General features: G+C 44.2%; 1 protein-coding gene across 1 annotated transcript in view; it reads left to right on the top strand.

Annotated features, from left to right (window-relative positions):
- RIMS4 (regulating synaptic membrane exocytosis 4) overlaps positions 1-14390 on the top strand; it is a 53879-nt gene that overhangs the window by 28724 nt on the left and 10765 nt on the right. Inside the window, exon 2 of the mRNA XM_072879271.1 lies at positions 10475-10616. Within this exon, the coding sequence (XP_072735372.1) occupies positions 10475-10616 (142 nt within the window). The remainder of the gene's footprint in view (positions 1-10474; positions 10617-14390) is intronic.

Raw genomic sequence — 14390 nt, 5'->3', positions numbered from 1 at the left:
ATGGAACAGAAGAAAAGGGAAAAATCTTGTTAAGAAATCTGGCCTTGTCAGCCCTTTCCCTCTGAATTTTATCCGTACCAAAACTAAACTTTACCTACTCTAGCTGTAAATTTGAGGGAGGTAATTATTTCTTCAAAACATAAGGCAGATCCCTGTCCTCACCCTCTCCCTTCTCTCCATCATTCCTATAAACATAGCACATACTTTCCAGTTTCGGCCAAATTTGGTGGAGAAGTGGAAGATGTGAAGATCCTGTGACGGCTCTGGGTAGAGAGAAAGACCCAAATTAGTGGTCCCAGAAGAAAAGGTCTGATACATAATCTCAGCTTAAAAGTAATGTTCTGAGTGAAAACAAAACCCTGGAGCTGAGCATTATAAATCCCCTGGGTGGAAAAGTGTGTCAGCTTCTCTGAGAAGCTTTGGTTGCTTCAGGAGGCTCGTGACTTCAGAGTCCTCTTCTACAATGCAAAAACACAGCTTGCAAACTGGCTGCTGAAGTTATTTTGCCCACTGTTTTCTTCCCAAGAGTTACTGAGTGAAGAGCAGGATGCTGGGCCCCTCCAGGAGGTATAGTTAGCGAGCAGGCAGGTTCAGCGGGCTCAGGAAGAGCCGAACACCCTTGTGCAAAGCTTCCTGGCTTAGCAAAGTGTAGGCAGGTCAGCTCATTCATCTCATGCCATCCTTCTCTTACAATGACGCTTTCTACCTGCTTTATTTTTGTGAAGTCACCTCATTTTTGTGATCCTCTTCTAAATTGAGAGGTTTTCTGCAGCTCAGGCTCAGGCATATTTCAGATCCTGGACTTAAGCAACATCTTCAGAGTTATTAATAGTGTGAGACGGACAGCAGAATTAGGACAGAGCACTCTGGTTCACCTCACTTGTAATTAAGGAGAGATCCTGACCGGGCCTTTGTAACTTATGTTGGTCAGCTGGAGGACTTCCAGCCCCAGGTCCACAAATCAGCTCCACCTCTCGTCCTCCCTGTGAAATAACAAGAAGAAAGCCCTGGGATGGCCCAGGCAGACAAACTAGCCACCCACCTTTCGGCTTTCCGTGTTTTCCTGATGCCCAGATCTTCACAGTTGGCAAAGTTTTAAGAGTTTTGAACTGAGAACATTTTGTCTTAAAGCACTGCTGGTTGTTGGTACTATGTCTGACGTTTCCCCCAGCTTTCCAGGGAGTAAATATTACAATGTAGTAGTTTAAATAAAATCAGTTATTGTTATTACTTGCCTGTGGCTGTGCCAAATGTACCTGTTTTCTGAGCCCCTCAGCTAAACTTTCCTTGATTTGGCATCTACTCAATAGCAGACCCCTGACAGCAGACCCCTGACAGCAGACCCCCAGGGCCTCCCAGGTGGGCAAATGTCAAAGAGGGGGAGTTAAACTCTTAGCGAGGCTTAAACCACAAAATCCAAGAAGTGGAAAGATTGGATCCCCTCATTGCTGTGCAATCAGAATGTGTGTGTATATATATGTGGTTTATTGCATTATAAATATCACAGTAAGAAACTTTTTTAAAGTCATCAGCCCTTGCCCAAGCACAACAGAAGCAGAAGATGGAGAAAGGCCTGGGACGTGTCTGTCCCAGACATGCAGCTCTTCCAGGGACGACTGGTGCAGCATCAGCAGTCCCGTGCTTGGCTGTCCCGAGAGACCTGGGCCTGGAGACGGGGCAGTGTGTGGGTTTCATTGCTAGGCTGCTGCAGAAATACTACAGCAGTGAGTCTTCTGTATGCATATGGACATTTCATTTAATCAGACTCCCCTGCAAAGCATGGCAGATTGGGGGAAGAGAAGGGGGCAGCGTGTTCCATTTTCTTATAAAAATAAAAATGCAGAAGCAGCCATCAGATGAAGCTATTTGGATCCTGCTGCTGCAAACAAAATAGAGACATGGAAAGAATTCTGAAGAGTTGGATCTAGCTGCAAAGTAGTTCCCATGAAATACTCTGAAAGAAACAAACATTTTTGTTAGTCTTATGGTACTGTAACTTTTTTATGGTGAAAAGGTAACCAATTTTTTTATGGTAGTAAAAAAATCTGTTTAAAAGTCCTTGACAGTGGAATATATATGTTTACCTTTTGGTTTGTTAGCTTTCTCTCTTTTGTCAGTGAAGGAAAAAATCTCAAAGTAATTTTCCTGGCTACATGTTAGTTGCAGAACTTTTTCTTTAAATGTTTTTAAATGAAAATTTTGGCCATTTAATTTTTTTATATAGATGAATTATCAAAAAGGTCAAAATTAAAAATAGTATCATGGGAACTATTTGTTTTTAACCTCAAAAGGAGCAGAAAAAAATATATCATGCTTTCTTAGTTTAAAATATGAAAATGGATCTCACGAAGATAGGAAGCAAAATCAATGCTTTACCAGTGCTCCACCCAACCTACAAGAGGTGATAACATCTTACTGGGGGTGGAGACCTGCTTGAATACAGACATAGCTGGATTTAAAACAAACTGCAGCTCGGACCAGCTTGGAGGAGAAAACGCTTGCTGCTTTAAAGTGGCTGAGGAGTTGGGGATCTGGGCTGGGTTTGCGGGGTTGTTAGGAACTACAGGCAAGCCTAAAAACCGGTGTGTGGGGTTTGGTGCTTCCCCTGCCCACACCGCTGGCGTGGGAGAGGTATAGAGGGCGAAATGCTCTTCTCCCAGGGTTGTCTCGCTGGGGTGGTGGGAGGGAAGGACAGGCTGTGCAGGGGAGCGTCAGATCTGTGTTCCGTTTTTAGCATTTATAGGAAGGAAGAGGAAGAAGGTTAGCTTTGTCCTACCTAAATTAAGCTAGTGTTAGGCTTTAAAAATAGGGCTGTTGCTTTATGAAGACTCGCAGAGCTCCCGTGCCATGCACAGCTACGTAGTGAGTTGCCCTTCTGCGGGCCAGAGGAAGTTTTCTGTTGTGCATCTCAAGCTCAGAGGGTAAAGAAGGGAAGGCAGCCTCCGAGACTGCCACCAGGTGCCTACTTAATAAAAATAAAAATAACCTTGTGAATGATTTTTGGTCCTCTTTTAATGGTGAGAACGAAGAAGAAAAAATTAGGAGTTGGGGGGGGAGTTGGTTTGACGTGCACCCATCTGGGCACGGGTGAGACCAGCGCCTGTCAGTCTGGGCGAGGAAAGGCAGGGTTGAACGCTGGGATGAGAGAAAGATTTTTTGTGCTAAAATACCACAGTGGCCCAGGAGCAGTGGGACGTGCCGGTGACTTTGCTGCGGGTGGGAGTTCGGAGGAGGTGTCTTGCTGGCATCTCCATAGGCTGCCTGAGCAGGTAGGGTGTCCTGGCCCTGCTCTGTGTTCAGCTGGGGTCTGCAGCTGCCACAGCAATACAAATAGTTGCTAATTTTACTATTTTCTAGCTCTCACAAGAAGACTTGACTGACCTTTCCCAACCCCATGGAGGTACTTAATCTGCACAGATTAAGAATTAACAACTTGAAAAAAAATTCTTTTTTCCATCCCATAGAAGATTTTCTGCTTAATTTGGAAAGAAAGGGTGTGATTTTATTAGTGTCTGAAACTAGGACAAGGGGAATGAAGCAAACAGCCTGATTAGTGCCCCAGCTTATCCCCAGCCATTCTCAGTCGTTTCTGGTGGATTATTCAGGTTGTGGTGATAGTCTGGCATGTTCTGGAGCGTAGTACAAACTACCTTTCTTTAGGTGTTCATAATTCACACTCCATTAAGATGTTGATGTAGGGAATACTTGGCAGGATGTCAGAGCTTGCCAGGCATGATGAGATTGAGTTCATTTAGTTAAACTGCATTCTGAAGTGACAATCCAGTATTTATGTATTTTTTTTCCTCAGCAGTAGCATCCCCTTAGGAGAGCGGCATGGCTTGCTCCGAACACAGATACTGATGTAAAAGGGCCTGCGATGCCTACCCTGACAGCCGCTCTGCTCAGCATGTGCCAGGCTGTCGCAGGTGTTGGATATTCATGGAAGGCTGTGGGAAGACTCATCTTTTTTCCCTTTGAAGCTGAACAATGGAATTCTTTTATTCATCTCAGAATTGATTCATGGCACACGAATCTTAGCACATGTCTGTAGGGACTCAGCATCTGACTAAACAGAAAACAATCTTTTATTTTTAAACCCTTTAGGAACAACAATGCAGTGACAAAGTTTGAAGCAGAGAAGCTAATGTGTTGGCTCTTCTCTCAGAGTATTTGAAAATAAGAAGTAGGTAAAATGGTCAGCGCTTCAGCAGTCTCACAGGGTGCTGAGCTGAGACTCCCGCTGCTGCTTTTTGCCCGCAGACATGCCAAAGACCAGTTGTTGGACTTGGGGACCTTCTTCCTAATCTCAGCAGGTGATAATACCCAGATAGGTGCTTGGTGTTTTCCCTTCTTCATTTTCAGCCCTAAACTGACATGCATCGTCTTTTCTCTGGGACATATCTTCATGGAGAAGAAAGCAAGAATCAGCTCTTTGTTTTTGACCTTAAGAGTGAAGTTTGTGGCTGTGGGAAATGAAAGGGCTTGCGAGACCACGTTTGAGCCAAGAATAGAGCAGGCAGATTTGGCGTAAACTGCTGCATAGCTTGGGGCATATCCCCTTTGCAGGCAGTCAGGTCCTGTCCCACCCGGCCATGTGCCCCTGGTACCCCTGGATGTTGACTGCAGATGCACTCTGCTGTTGCAGATGTTCGTCCCCCTCATCTTGGCTCATCTCTGCTTCTACATGATCTGCAAGATGCTCCGAAGGCTGCATCGACTCTGTCAGATGGGTTTTTCTCTGTTTCCCCACTGGGGTTGTCAATTTTCCATGAGTGCTGGTTTGTACCTGGGCCTCATTTTGGTGCAAAGCAGATAATTCACTTGCTGAGGAACCCAGGTGTGAAGCCAGAGAGCAGTGTGTGCCCAGGTCGATAACCCTGCAGCATGTATGGATGCAAATTGATGCATGCTGCTTGGCTTGGGTAAGAAAAGCAATAGAAATGCAGTCTCTCTGCTCAGGCTTGGACTAGTCTTTCCTGGAAAATACAAAATGTTATTTTGTCCAGAGCTTTGCAGTAGGAACAAATGGAACCTGAAAGCAAGCATCCAACTGATTCCCCTTCCTTTCCACCTTGCACCCCAAGGTGAAGTTTGGGAAGGAAAAAAGCTAACCAGGCTGTTTTGCCAGACCCTTGGTATGTGTTGGGTGGCCTGGGTTGGTGCTGCCTGGCCATGTGCTTTGGGTACCAACATGTTCTGTGCTTGGAAGCAGCTGGTTAATTTAGGAGTAAAGCCCATCGGTTTGAAATTCAGTCAATTCCTAATATCAGGGTTAAATCAATATCAATTAATTCTAAAGTATGGGAGGGTCCATAGCACATGCATCATGCTGGTTTCTTTTTGTCTTGGTAGCATCCAGCAAACTGAGCGAACATGGAGGAGAAAATTGAAATCAAAAAGGAAAAGAGAAGGAGGGTACCAAGTACCTGGGTGGGGGAAAAGGAGGTGACAAGAGAGGAGGTAGTGTAAGGATAACAGTGAAAGGGGCACACTGTCCCTTGGAAACATCAACTCAATAAACATCTGTTGTTAGAGTAGTTCTGTGTAGGAGTAATAATTATATAATCATGACTTTGTGATGAGCTATTGCAGAACTCACATAGATTTTTCAAGACTTGATGGCCTCTGAGTATGGAGAGACCTGTCTGTAGCAGCGAGGAAGGGCTTCGAAGAGTTGTGTGTTAGACTGACATAGAAGAGGACGTGAGAAATAGTGACTCTTTCCTCAGGGGAGAGAAGGGGACAATGCCGCTCTTATTTTTCCCATCCCCAAGGTTTAAGGCAAATACAGTTCTTGGTGGCAGTCAGTTCTGCCACAGGAGTGGCATCATCCTTGAGAAGAGCTGCCTCTCAATGCGGTTCACAGCTGAAAATATAATTAAGGAAGGGAACTGTCCAAAGGATGCTCTGTGCCATGCAGGGCACCCGCACGGTCACCTTACTCCTCTTCGTCCATTACTGGGTTATCTGGAGGGAACTTTTGGTTAGTTGGTCTGATGTCACTCACAGACAGAATTAGGGGAAACATGATAATGAGATCCAATTAATAAAGAACAAAACGATGGAATATAATTAATACCAGTCAAGAAGGATTTAGGGAAAATGGGTCTTGTCAGACTTTTTTTTTTCCGAGTTTTAGTAGAAGCAGGTATCTGGGTAAATGTGATGAGTATGTAAGGGTTTTGTCCTAGAACAACATGACCCTAAAAAATGTGTTAGTGATAAACAGATTAAAAACTTACTTCACATTTGAAAAAGCAGCTGTCAAGGAAAAGCCTCAAAGGCAGGAGGCTCTTTCGAAGGCCTGGTGCTATTCAGCATTTTCATTTGATTTGGAGCAAGCATGAGTTTAAACCTCACTAAATTCACAGGTGATATGCACATTAGAAGGATAGTAAATAGTATTGAGGGTGGGAGAGTTGTATAGAGCTGTCTGGACTTTTTGCTTTCTGTCTTCAAATAAAATGTGTTTTCTTACATATTTCTTAGTATACTGTTCTACAAGGTCGTACCAGGAGGACAGGCAGGGACTGCACAGCGTCCAGGCGAGGTGTGATGTTATACCAAGAGCTTACTGTGGTCTTGGGAGATGCAAGCAGAAGCAGTGAAGATGAGAGTACAAGCTGATTTTTACCTCTGTACATGTTTTTGCACTAAAATGCAGTCTCTAGTTCTGCTGTGCATGTTCTCAAAAGAGCATTTAAAACCTGGGGAGGTCATTAAAAAGATTCAAGGGCAGGAGAAAAAAATGCCAGAGCATGAGAAACATAAACAGCTCAGTCTGTTTAACTTGTCACAAAAGATTGAGAGATGACTTGATTACGCTGCAGAAGAGTCTTTATAGCGAGAACACAAAGCAGCCCTTGCAGTGGAGAAGGGCATTAAAAAAAACGGATGGGTGGAAGCTGAAACCAACCAAACTTAAGTCACATCTCTAAATGTCAGGTAGTAAAATAAACTGCACAGGGAAATGGCAGATTCTTCATCTCTCTATCTTCAAATCCAGAGCGGATAGCTTTTTAGATGATATTCTTAAGCCAAACATAAATTGTTTGGCTGAACAGAGCAAAATCTAAGTGCCTGTCAACACAGAGAACTTGGCAGTGTCTGCTGGTCCCTTCTGGTTCCTTGGCATCTGTGAGGTGCTGTGTATCTTCATCCTGGTTATTTGAGCAAAAGATTTCTTCTTCCCAAGGTCGTTCTGAAGCAGAATCTGCTCTTCAGCTGCATGTTGCACTGCAGGCTTGACCGGCTGCTTAACCTTTGTCATTTACTGCTTAATTGGAAAAGGTGCAGGGAATAAATCTGGTGACACTGCAGAAAATGTTGATACTACTCTTACTTGTTCCAGATACCGCTAACAATTAAATTAAGACAAATGTTTTTGCCCGGCAGCACCCACACAGAAGCATATCATTTACCTTCTTGATTTGCAAAGGTGTTGAAGCACAAGATTTCAGGTAAGGGAGGAGGCACAGCCCCTGTGCGATGCTCCACACTGACCAGAGAAGGTTGCTAGTAGGTGTCTATTGCTTGTGAAGTGTTTTTGGTCCGCAGATGAGCAGTGCAGCTTTGTCCGTATTTATTTCCTTTCTGTGCTGACCCTTTCCAGGTGTGCTGCTCCTGATCTGCCCTTCTCTCCCAACTGAGGGGGTTAAAATGCTGTATTTTTGTAATGTGCTGACTATGGGTAAGGTTTGACTAAAGGGTTTAAGTGTGGTTTAGGAACCTATGTCCCATTTCTGATGGCATCTCTGGTGCTTATGCCAATCTCTTACCCTGTTTCAGTCTTGACTCTGGCCACAGTGGTTTGGGAGCTTGCCTTTTTGGCAGAACAGGTTACTCCCCTTCTGTTCAAGGGAAACTTCTGGCAAAAAGAGACTGGAGGGGAAAAAGGCTGGAGAAACCTTTCTCCATAATAATGGGAGATGGTTTGTGAGATGCAGGAGTTGCTGTGCATCTCTGTCTGGAAGAGGACGGAGGAACGAAGGATTCTTGTCATCTGTTCCTGTCGTCTTGTTTTCCAGAGTTTCTCGATTATATATATTTTTTTTTTTTTTTTTTTGTAAGAATATCCATGTGTCATAGCTGTAAAAGCAATCAGGAATACTAGAAACCCACCCACTCATAGAAAGCCAGCAGTGCAAAGCTGTGCATGTGGTGCTACAGCTGAACTTGCCCCATGTCGGCTGAACCGTCTCCGGTACAGTGCTTTGGTACTGCCCGTTTTCCACGGTGCTGCCTTTCCTTGTCTTTGGGCCCGTCGGCTTTATGTCATTAGCTTGAATCAGGAGATGGCTAATAGAAAGCAGCAAGCACCTTGGGTTGCTCTAAAGCCTTGCTCTGTCCCAAGCCTCTCGTTTGTTGCCAGATGTGGATGTCTTCTAAGTATGAATGTCTCCAGGCATGTCTCATTAGATTGGGGAAATAAGAGATTTTTTTAAACAGATGTTGCATAGTTGGGCAACAGGGCATTTTTAATTTACTTTTATTGTTTCCTACATGTATGTCATTTGCTGCTTTGACTGTGGTTGCCTACCGAGGCTCTTGTAAGGAATAGCCTAAAAGGCGCAGAAGGATGAGTGTTTGGAGAGCGCACATGCAAAGGAGGGATGGGCATTGATGGATGTAGATGACTAAAAGATTGTTTGTGGAGGTGAATGTGAGACAAACTAAATGGACCATCAAGTCTGCCCGCAAGGCTGCGGGATGCTCTCTGAAAGGAACCTAAAAACCCCATCAGAGGATCCAGCAAGCTGTACAAGGCTTGTCGAAGGTGCGTCAAAGGGAACTGTTTGGCAGTGGTTGGGGAAGTAGATAAGGCCATTTCATGATGCTTTTCTTTTATTGATGCCTGTATTGTTATTCTTGCCTGAAGGTTTGGATTTTGAAAGCACGTTAAAAATATGTTTTACGTTTGTGTAACTTCCTGATTTACGCAATGTGCTTCATACATTGCTCTAGGCACACAAACAATACAAACTGTAGTTAATGCTAACCCAGAACATGCATATTCTATCCTCTTAGCCCATCGGGACACGCATACACATGCTGCACCAAATGTGGGGACAGCAGCTGGTACAGAGCCCTGGGGCCAACACGTTTACCCAGTTGGAAACCTCATGCTACCAGAGGAAAAGGGACTTTATAGCTGAGTTTATAGAAGAATTTTTGCCTTTGCATTTCAGTGTAAGTATAATTCGAGAAGTAGGATGGGAAGCATTTCTGATATCTTACTGATTTATTTCACATCTGTTTACACCAATATCCAAAGAAAAGTGTTGTACGTCAAGCAGCTTGCTACACAAATAATAATGTCCTGCATGTTTTAGACAGGTTCTTACAGATGTCCTCATATTTCCAAAGTAGTTGGGAAAGACTTGTTTTCTTTAATATTTGGGGATCCTGAGTTCTCTAGACTCAATAGCTGGGTCATTTCTTCTCCAGGGTAGTACTCAAAAAGCTGGTGGATTTCTGAGAGCACCGTGGGTCAGAGATTTGTTGCCTGAATCCAGCTTAACGGATGGGCACCTTTAAGGATTTAGATAATTCTGCTTTGTTCAGAAAACTTGTAGCAGATGTGTTTCAGGATGAGTGCTGTATGTGGGATGAAATCTGGAGCTTCCTAACACCAGCTAAAGCAATTAATAGTAATGGTATTCATTACATATTCATTACATAACATGGTTTGTTCTGAGAAACAGACTGCTAGAGATGGAGGATGAAAATAGCAGCTGTTAATTTCAGAGGGCTGAGCCTCTGAAGACTGCACCCAGGAGGAACCAGAACCTACTTAATTCCCTTTGTGCTCTGGCCGAGGGTGTGTACGAAGGGGAATAGTCGTCTCCGGGGTTTTCCACTCCTGGTGCCATTCCAGGTGCCCCCAGGGAACGTTTTGGCCGTGCCCAGCTATCGCCCTATGGCCCGTCTGGGAGGGCTCCTGCCTTCGCAGCACCTCTGCTGCTGCCTGGCCTTTTCCTCCCCTCTGCTCCCGTGATGCTCACCGGGAGCTGTGGCTCTTTGCTGCTCCGCACAATCTGAGGCAGCAACATGGGCTATAGGAAATGTTTTGAGGCATGGTCAGGCTGTACGCCTCAGCTCTTGCCCGCCCATTACTGCGGCTGTGTTCCCGAACTGGGTAGCTCCATGTATAGCCAGGTTGTGTGCCTGCGTGCACCTGCGCTCGGTGCATAATTAATTGGTACAAATGGTTGGAGTAGGTAGGGTGGTATGTATGTTTTGAGTTTCTGCTGGGCCCTGGCTTGCTGGAACGCTGGGTTTGTTCCAAAGATGACTGGGAGCTGCTGATGAAGCAGGGCTAAGTAACGAAACGCTGCGTGAGTGCAAAATACTGCCTGGCTGCCAGATGCCAGGCTGATCTTCTGAAAGACCTTCTCTGCTTCTCCTTGACTCTATCGTTGCAAAAGGCTCTGGGAACAATAGCTGACTGTCTCTTCTCCCCTTTTGTTCCTAGATGGGGATGGTCGGAGACTGAAAGGAGCCATCCAAAGGAGCACAGAAACTGGGCTGGCTGTCGAAATGCCCAGCCGGACAGTCCGTCAAGCCAGCCATGAGTCCATTGAGGACAGCATGAACAGCTATGGATCAGAGGGAAAGTAAGTCATTGAAAGGGAGCTGGGTGATCACTTGTGGGATGCACTGTTCTTCTTATACCTATTAATTTTCCTTCAGCATGATAGATGATGTGTTTGTCTGACTTGCCTGTGTGTAGGTGTACTGCCCATTCAATTAGAGTAGAGCGGATCTCTCTGCCTGCATAGCTGGCAAATACTCTAGCTGTTTATATACCTTTTTTAGTGTCCTCGTTATTCTGAGCTGAAGCAGATACCCATTGCTTTTAACCACTTTGCCTTTAGAAGAATAATTCCAGGTGAATAGCTGAGGCTCATTACTGGTAATAAATTATAAGCCAGTAGTCTTCAGTGTTGCACAATAGCTGTCCATCTTCCCTGTTTCAAGATAGCCTTTTGGTTTGGGGAGGAAAAAAAAAGTGCCAAGGTGATGAAAAGGATGCAAGTAGCAAAATAATCATTCTGATATCATCAAAATACATATTTGGAAGCCTGTGTATACTTTTGGTAACAAGCTTTCTTTTGTTTCATCTGAGTTGCAGTGTCCTAAAATAATGTATTTTAGAAATGGTTTTTGACCCCAAGAAAAGTTATAACACACTTTGCTGCACTTAAGCTTTACACCAGAATGCAAAGCAGGGGATCCTTAGGCCAGAACTTTGCGGGCTGACTTTTTTCCAGTTCTCGTTTTTGTATTTCCATTATTTGAAGCCATATATGGAGATTATCATCATTTTATTAAGATGACCACTCATGGGAATCTTTGGAGGCAAAAAAACCCTAGTGTTTAAAAAAGGGGGCAATATATACTATCAGATTCTGTGCTTCTAGATATGAGGCCAAAATGTTTGTATACCTAAAACGTGCTCTGTTTAAGCCAAGTACTGCTCTTGGCATCGCTCTGTATACTCTCTAGTCCTACGTGGTATTCCAAGTACACTGTACTGCAAAAATGCTGGGATAGTCCAAAGGTGCTCTCAATTAATGTGATTCTGGTGTTAAATAAGTAACAGGCTGTAAATTAAGAGAGACTTTCTTTAGCTTTAGAAGTAGGCTAATCCTCGAAAGGCATCATAGATCTGTGCTGAAGGTTGGAAATAGTAATGAGGCACAGGCTGCGATAGCAATCTTGTCACTCCAAAGCTGTGATGTACCTTATATCTTCTGTGAGCTGCTGTCTCTGGGGAAATATTCCTGCTACACCAGCACAGTCCTGTGGCTTGGAGTTCTGCCTCCACTACGAGATGCAGAGGATTAGTGATTAAGTTCAGTCCCTTGGCAATGTGGGGCAAGAATCTGCTTTCGTGCAGAGTAGAATTCTTTCCTTTTTATATTTACATAGCGTACCCTCCTGGGAAGGGGTATAATTCTCTGAAAGGTCTGTGTCCTATCATTGCATACGCTGGCTGCTTTGATTGCACTTTCCTGGAGAGAGAATATTTCTGCCAACAAAATATTGCACCCATAAAAGTGCTCTTTTACCCTGAAGGCAAGCAGCATGTAGCTATCAGCTCAACAAAGAAAGAAAAATCCTGTCTTGCAATCCAAATGTCTTTATTAGAAGTCTAACATTTGGTATTCCAACCTCGAACGCTGCCAGAACATCCTCACCAGCCCCTCTGCCAGGGATGGGACGGTTTCTCCTCTTACTTCTCTGGAAAGTGTGATTAAGTGGTTCCTGGACGTTTTGTTCCTAGGTGGGATAATTGATCTCCTCTAGAAAGCCGGTGGGAATTGCAGCTGTCTGTCTGAGCTGCAAGTGATAAGCAAACAGGGCTGAGAGTACAAAGAGCTAAGAGGGCTCTATTCTCTTGAAACATGGTGGAAGGGCAGTTTCTCTGCTTTCTTTTCCTGCAGCAAAGAAAGGAATTATTTGAGGAAAAGCTTTGAGGGACAGAAATGTATTCTCCTAAATCAGATTTCTCTTGACCTCCCTCATTTGCTGTAGCTGTGTTCCCAGGGAGGCAAAATGAAGATTCATATGACTGTGTTAGCTGTGGCAAGTTTATTTTCTTTTTAATGCTGGGTTTCTGCTGCAGATGCTCCTAGGTCAGAGACAGTTTTTACCAGTGACTGTCAAAAACCCGGTTTTCAGGAGGATGAGGTTGCTCTAGTTCTTCCTACCCATGCATCTCTTCAGTATGTTCACACAGGGAAGAAAATGGATTCAAAACCTCATCCCCCAAGTTCCGTATGTTTTTATAATCCTTTTCAATTTAAGGACTAAAAGGATAGCTTCCAAAAGTGGCACCTGAAATGATCAAAGATTTGGTGAAACTTTGCTGCAGAAGCTCTTAAAATACATGTTCTCAGTCATACAAATGTGCTTTTAAAGTGACGCTGATTGACTGCTTTCATGTTTGTTGTGGCGAGCTGGCTGCAGCTAGCTACAGCTGCTCAGTGCCAGTGCAAAGCATCGCAACGGAAGAATTTTCTGTAGTGCATGATTTTGAACAATGCTGCTTTTTATGTGAATACCAGAGTGTATGAAATCCAGGTGTTTTTTATGGAGAGGCTTATTATGTAGGGATATACTTCTCCTCGGATATACTAGGCCCTCCTTCAAGAAAATATTCCCTTTAGGGTTTTACCTGACCATCCTTTAGCTGGTCTAAAGGATGTGTCTCTTGGAATTTAAGCTCGTGCACATGCCAGTAAGTGCTGACAATGTCAACCCACTGCTCCATTTAATTTTTTGCCATACAAAGTCCCCCAGCTGCATTACCCAGCTTTTATACTGCGGTGGTTGTACACCAGTGTAGGAAATTAATATAATAAAACTCAATGTGAGACCTTATAGAAGGGAAAGGTGATATTTATTCTAAACAAAACTGTCTTCAGTCATTCACGCTTCTAGCGTTCGCTCACTCGCGCTCTCACCGCCCCGTGCAGGCACCAAGCCTCATGCATCCAGGTGCTGTAGCCAGGCTTGGTTGTGTGCTGCAGGGAGGACCAGGGACACCATCTGTCAAGCCTTTGCTGTGTCTTCTGAGTTGTTCTTTGCAACAGACTGGCTCTTGGACGTTTTTTACACTTTCTAGGACTTACCTGTTATTATGGGGTGATCTTTCACCACAGGGTCATGCTTTTTTCAGCTTCCATAGACCTTAAGCAGTGCTGCTACCTTTTTGTTTCCTTGTTTGGGGCATCTTTATGGCTATAGTCTGCCTTCAGACAGGCTATGGAAGTGTTGCGCGCTCTAACTTTTTGCCCTCGTGTCGTCAGAGGACAGGTCTGCTGCTGTTGGTTGTGCTTTTGCACACACGGATGTTTCCATTCGTAATTCATCCAGGCCAATCTTAGTACTGGTTACAAATCTCTACAGCAGTGGATATTTTCTTCTATGTGTGTACTTAAAAATCTGTATGAGAGGACAGTTACCCACTGTAGCAAGTGCCTACCGGGTAGTCTCAGGGCACCAAGATTACTGCAAGGATAAAATTCCGAATATAGGAATAACTCACAAGCAAGCCCCTGAGATTCAACAGAGATCTCCAGCTCCATCCTGGCTCTTGCACAACCTACATCTTGTTTTGGCTGGTTTTTGCTGCAGCTGCACGAGACCATGTACAACATTCAGAAAGAAATAGATTCTGGACTTATGTGTAACTTATTCCTGCCAACCACTTTTCTTTCTGAAAATGGAGCAGAAAGACAAAAATGGAGCTGGAACAAAAGACTGCTAGCTGCCGTAGTCCCTAAAAAGTGGTACTCGTCGGCTTTTTTGTTCTTGCTGGCTACTGCTGAGATGATTAAGTCATGGAGAGCTAAGGTGATTTTTACCTTAGAAGAGCACAT

Source organism: Ciconia boyciana, chromosome 14, assembly GCF_034638445.1.
Source record: "Ciconia boyciana chromosome 14, ASM3463844v1, whole genome shotgun sequence".
In the NCBI taxonomy this organism is placed as follows: domain Eukaryota; kingdom Metazoa; phylum Chordata; class Aves; order Ciconiiformes; family Ciconiidae; genus Ciconia; species Ciconia boyciana.
Note: the sequence above shows the minus strand (reverse complement) of the source record. Positions and strands in the feature narration are given on the sequence as shown.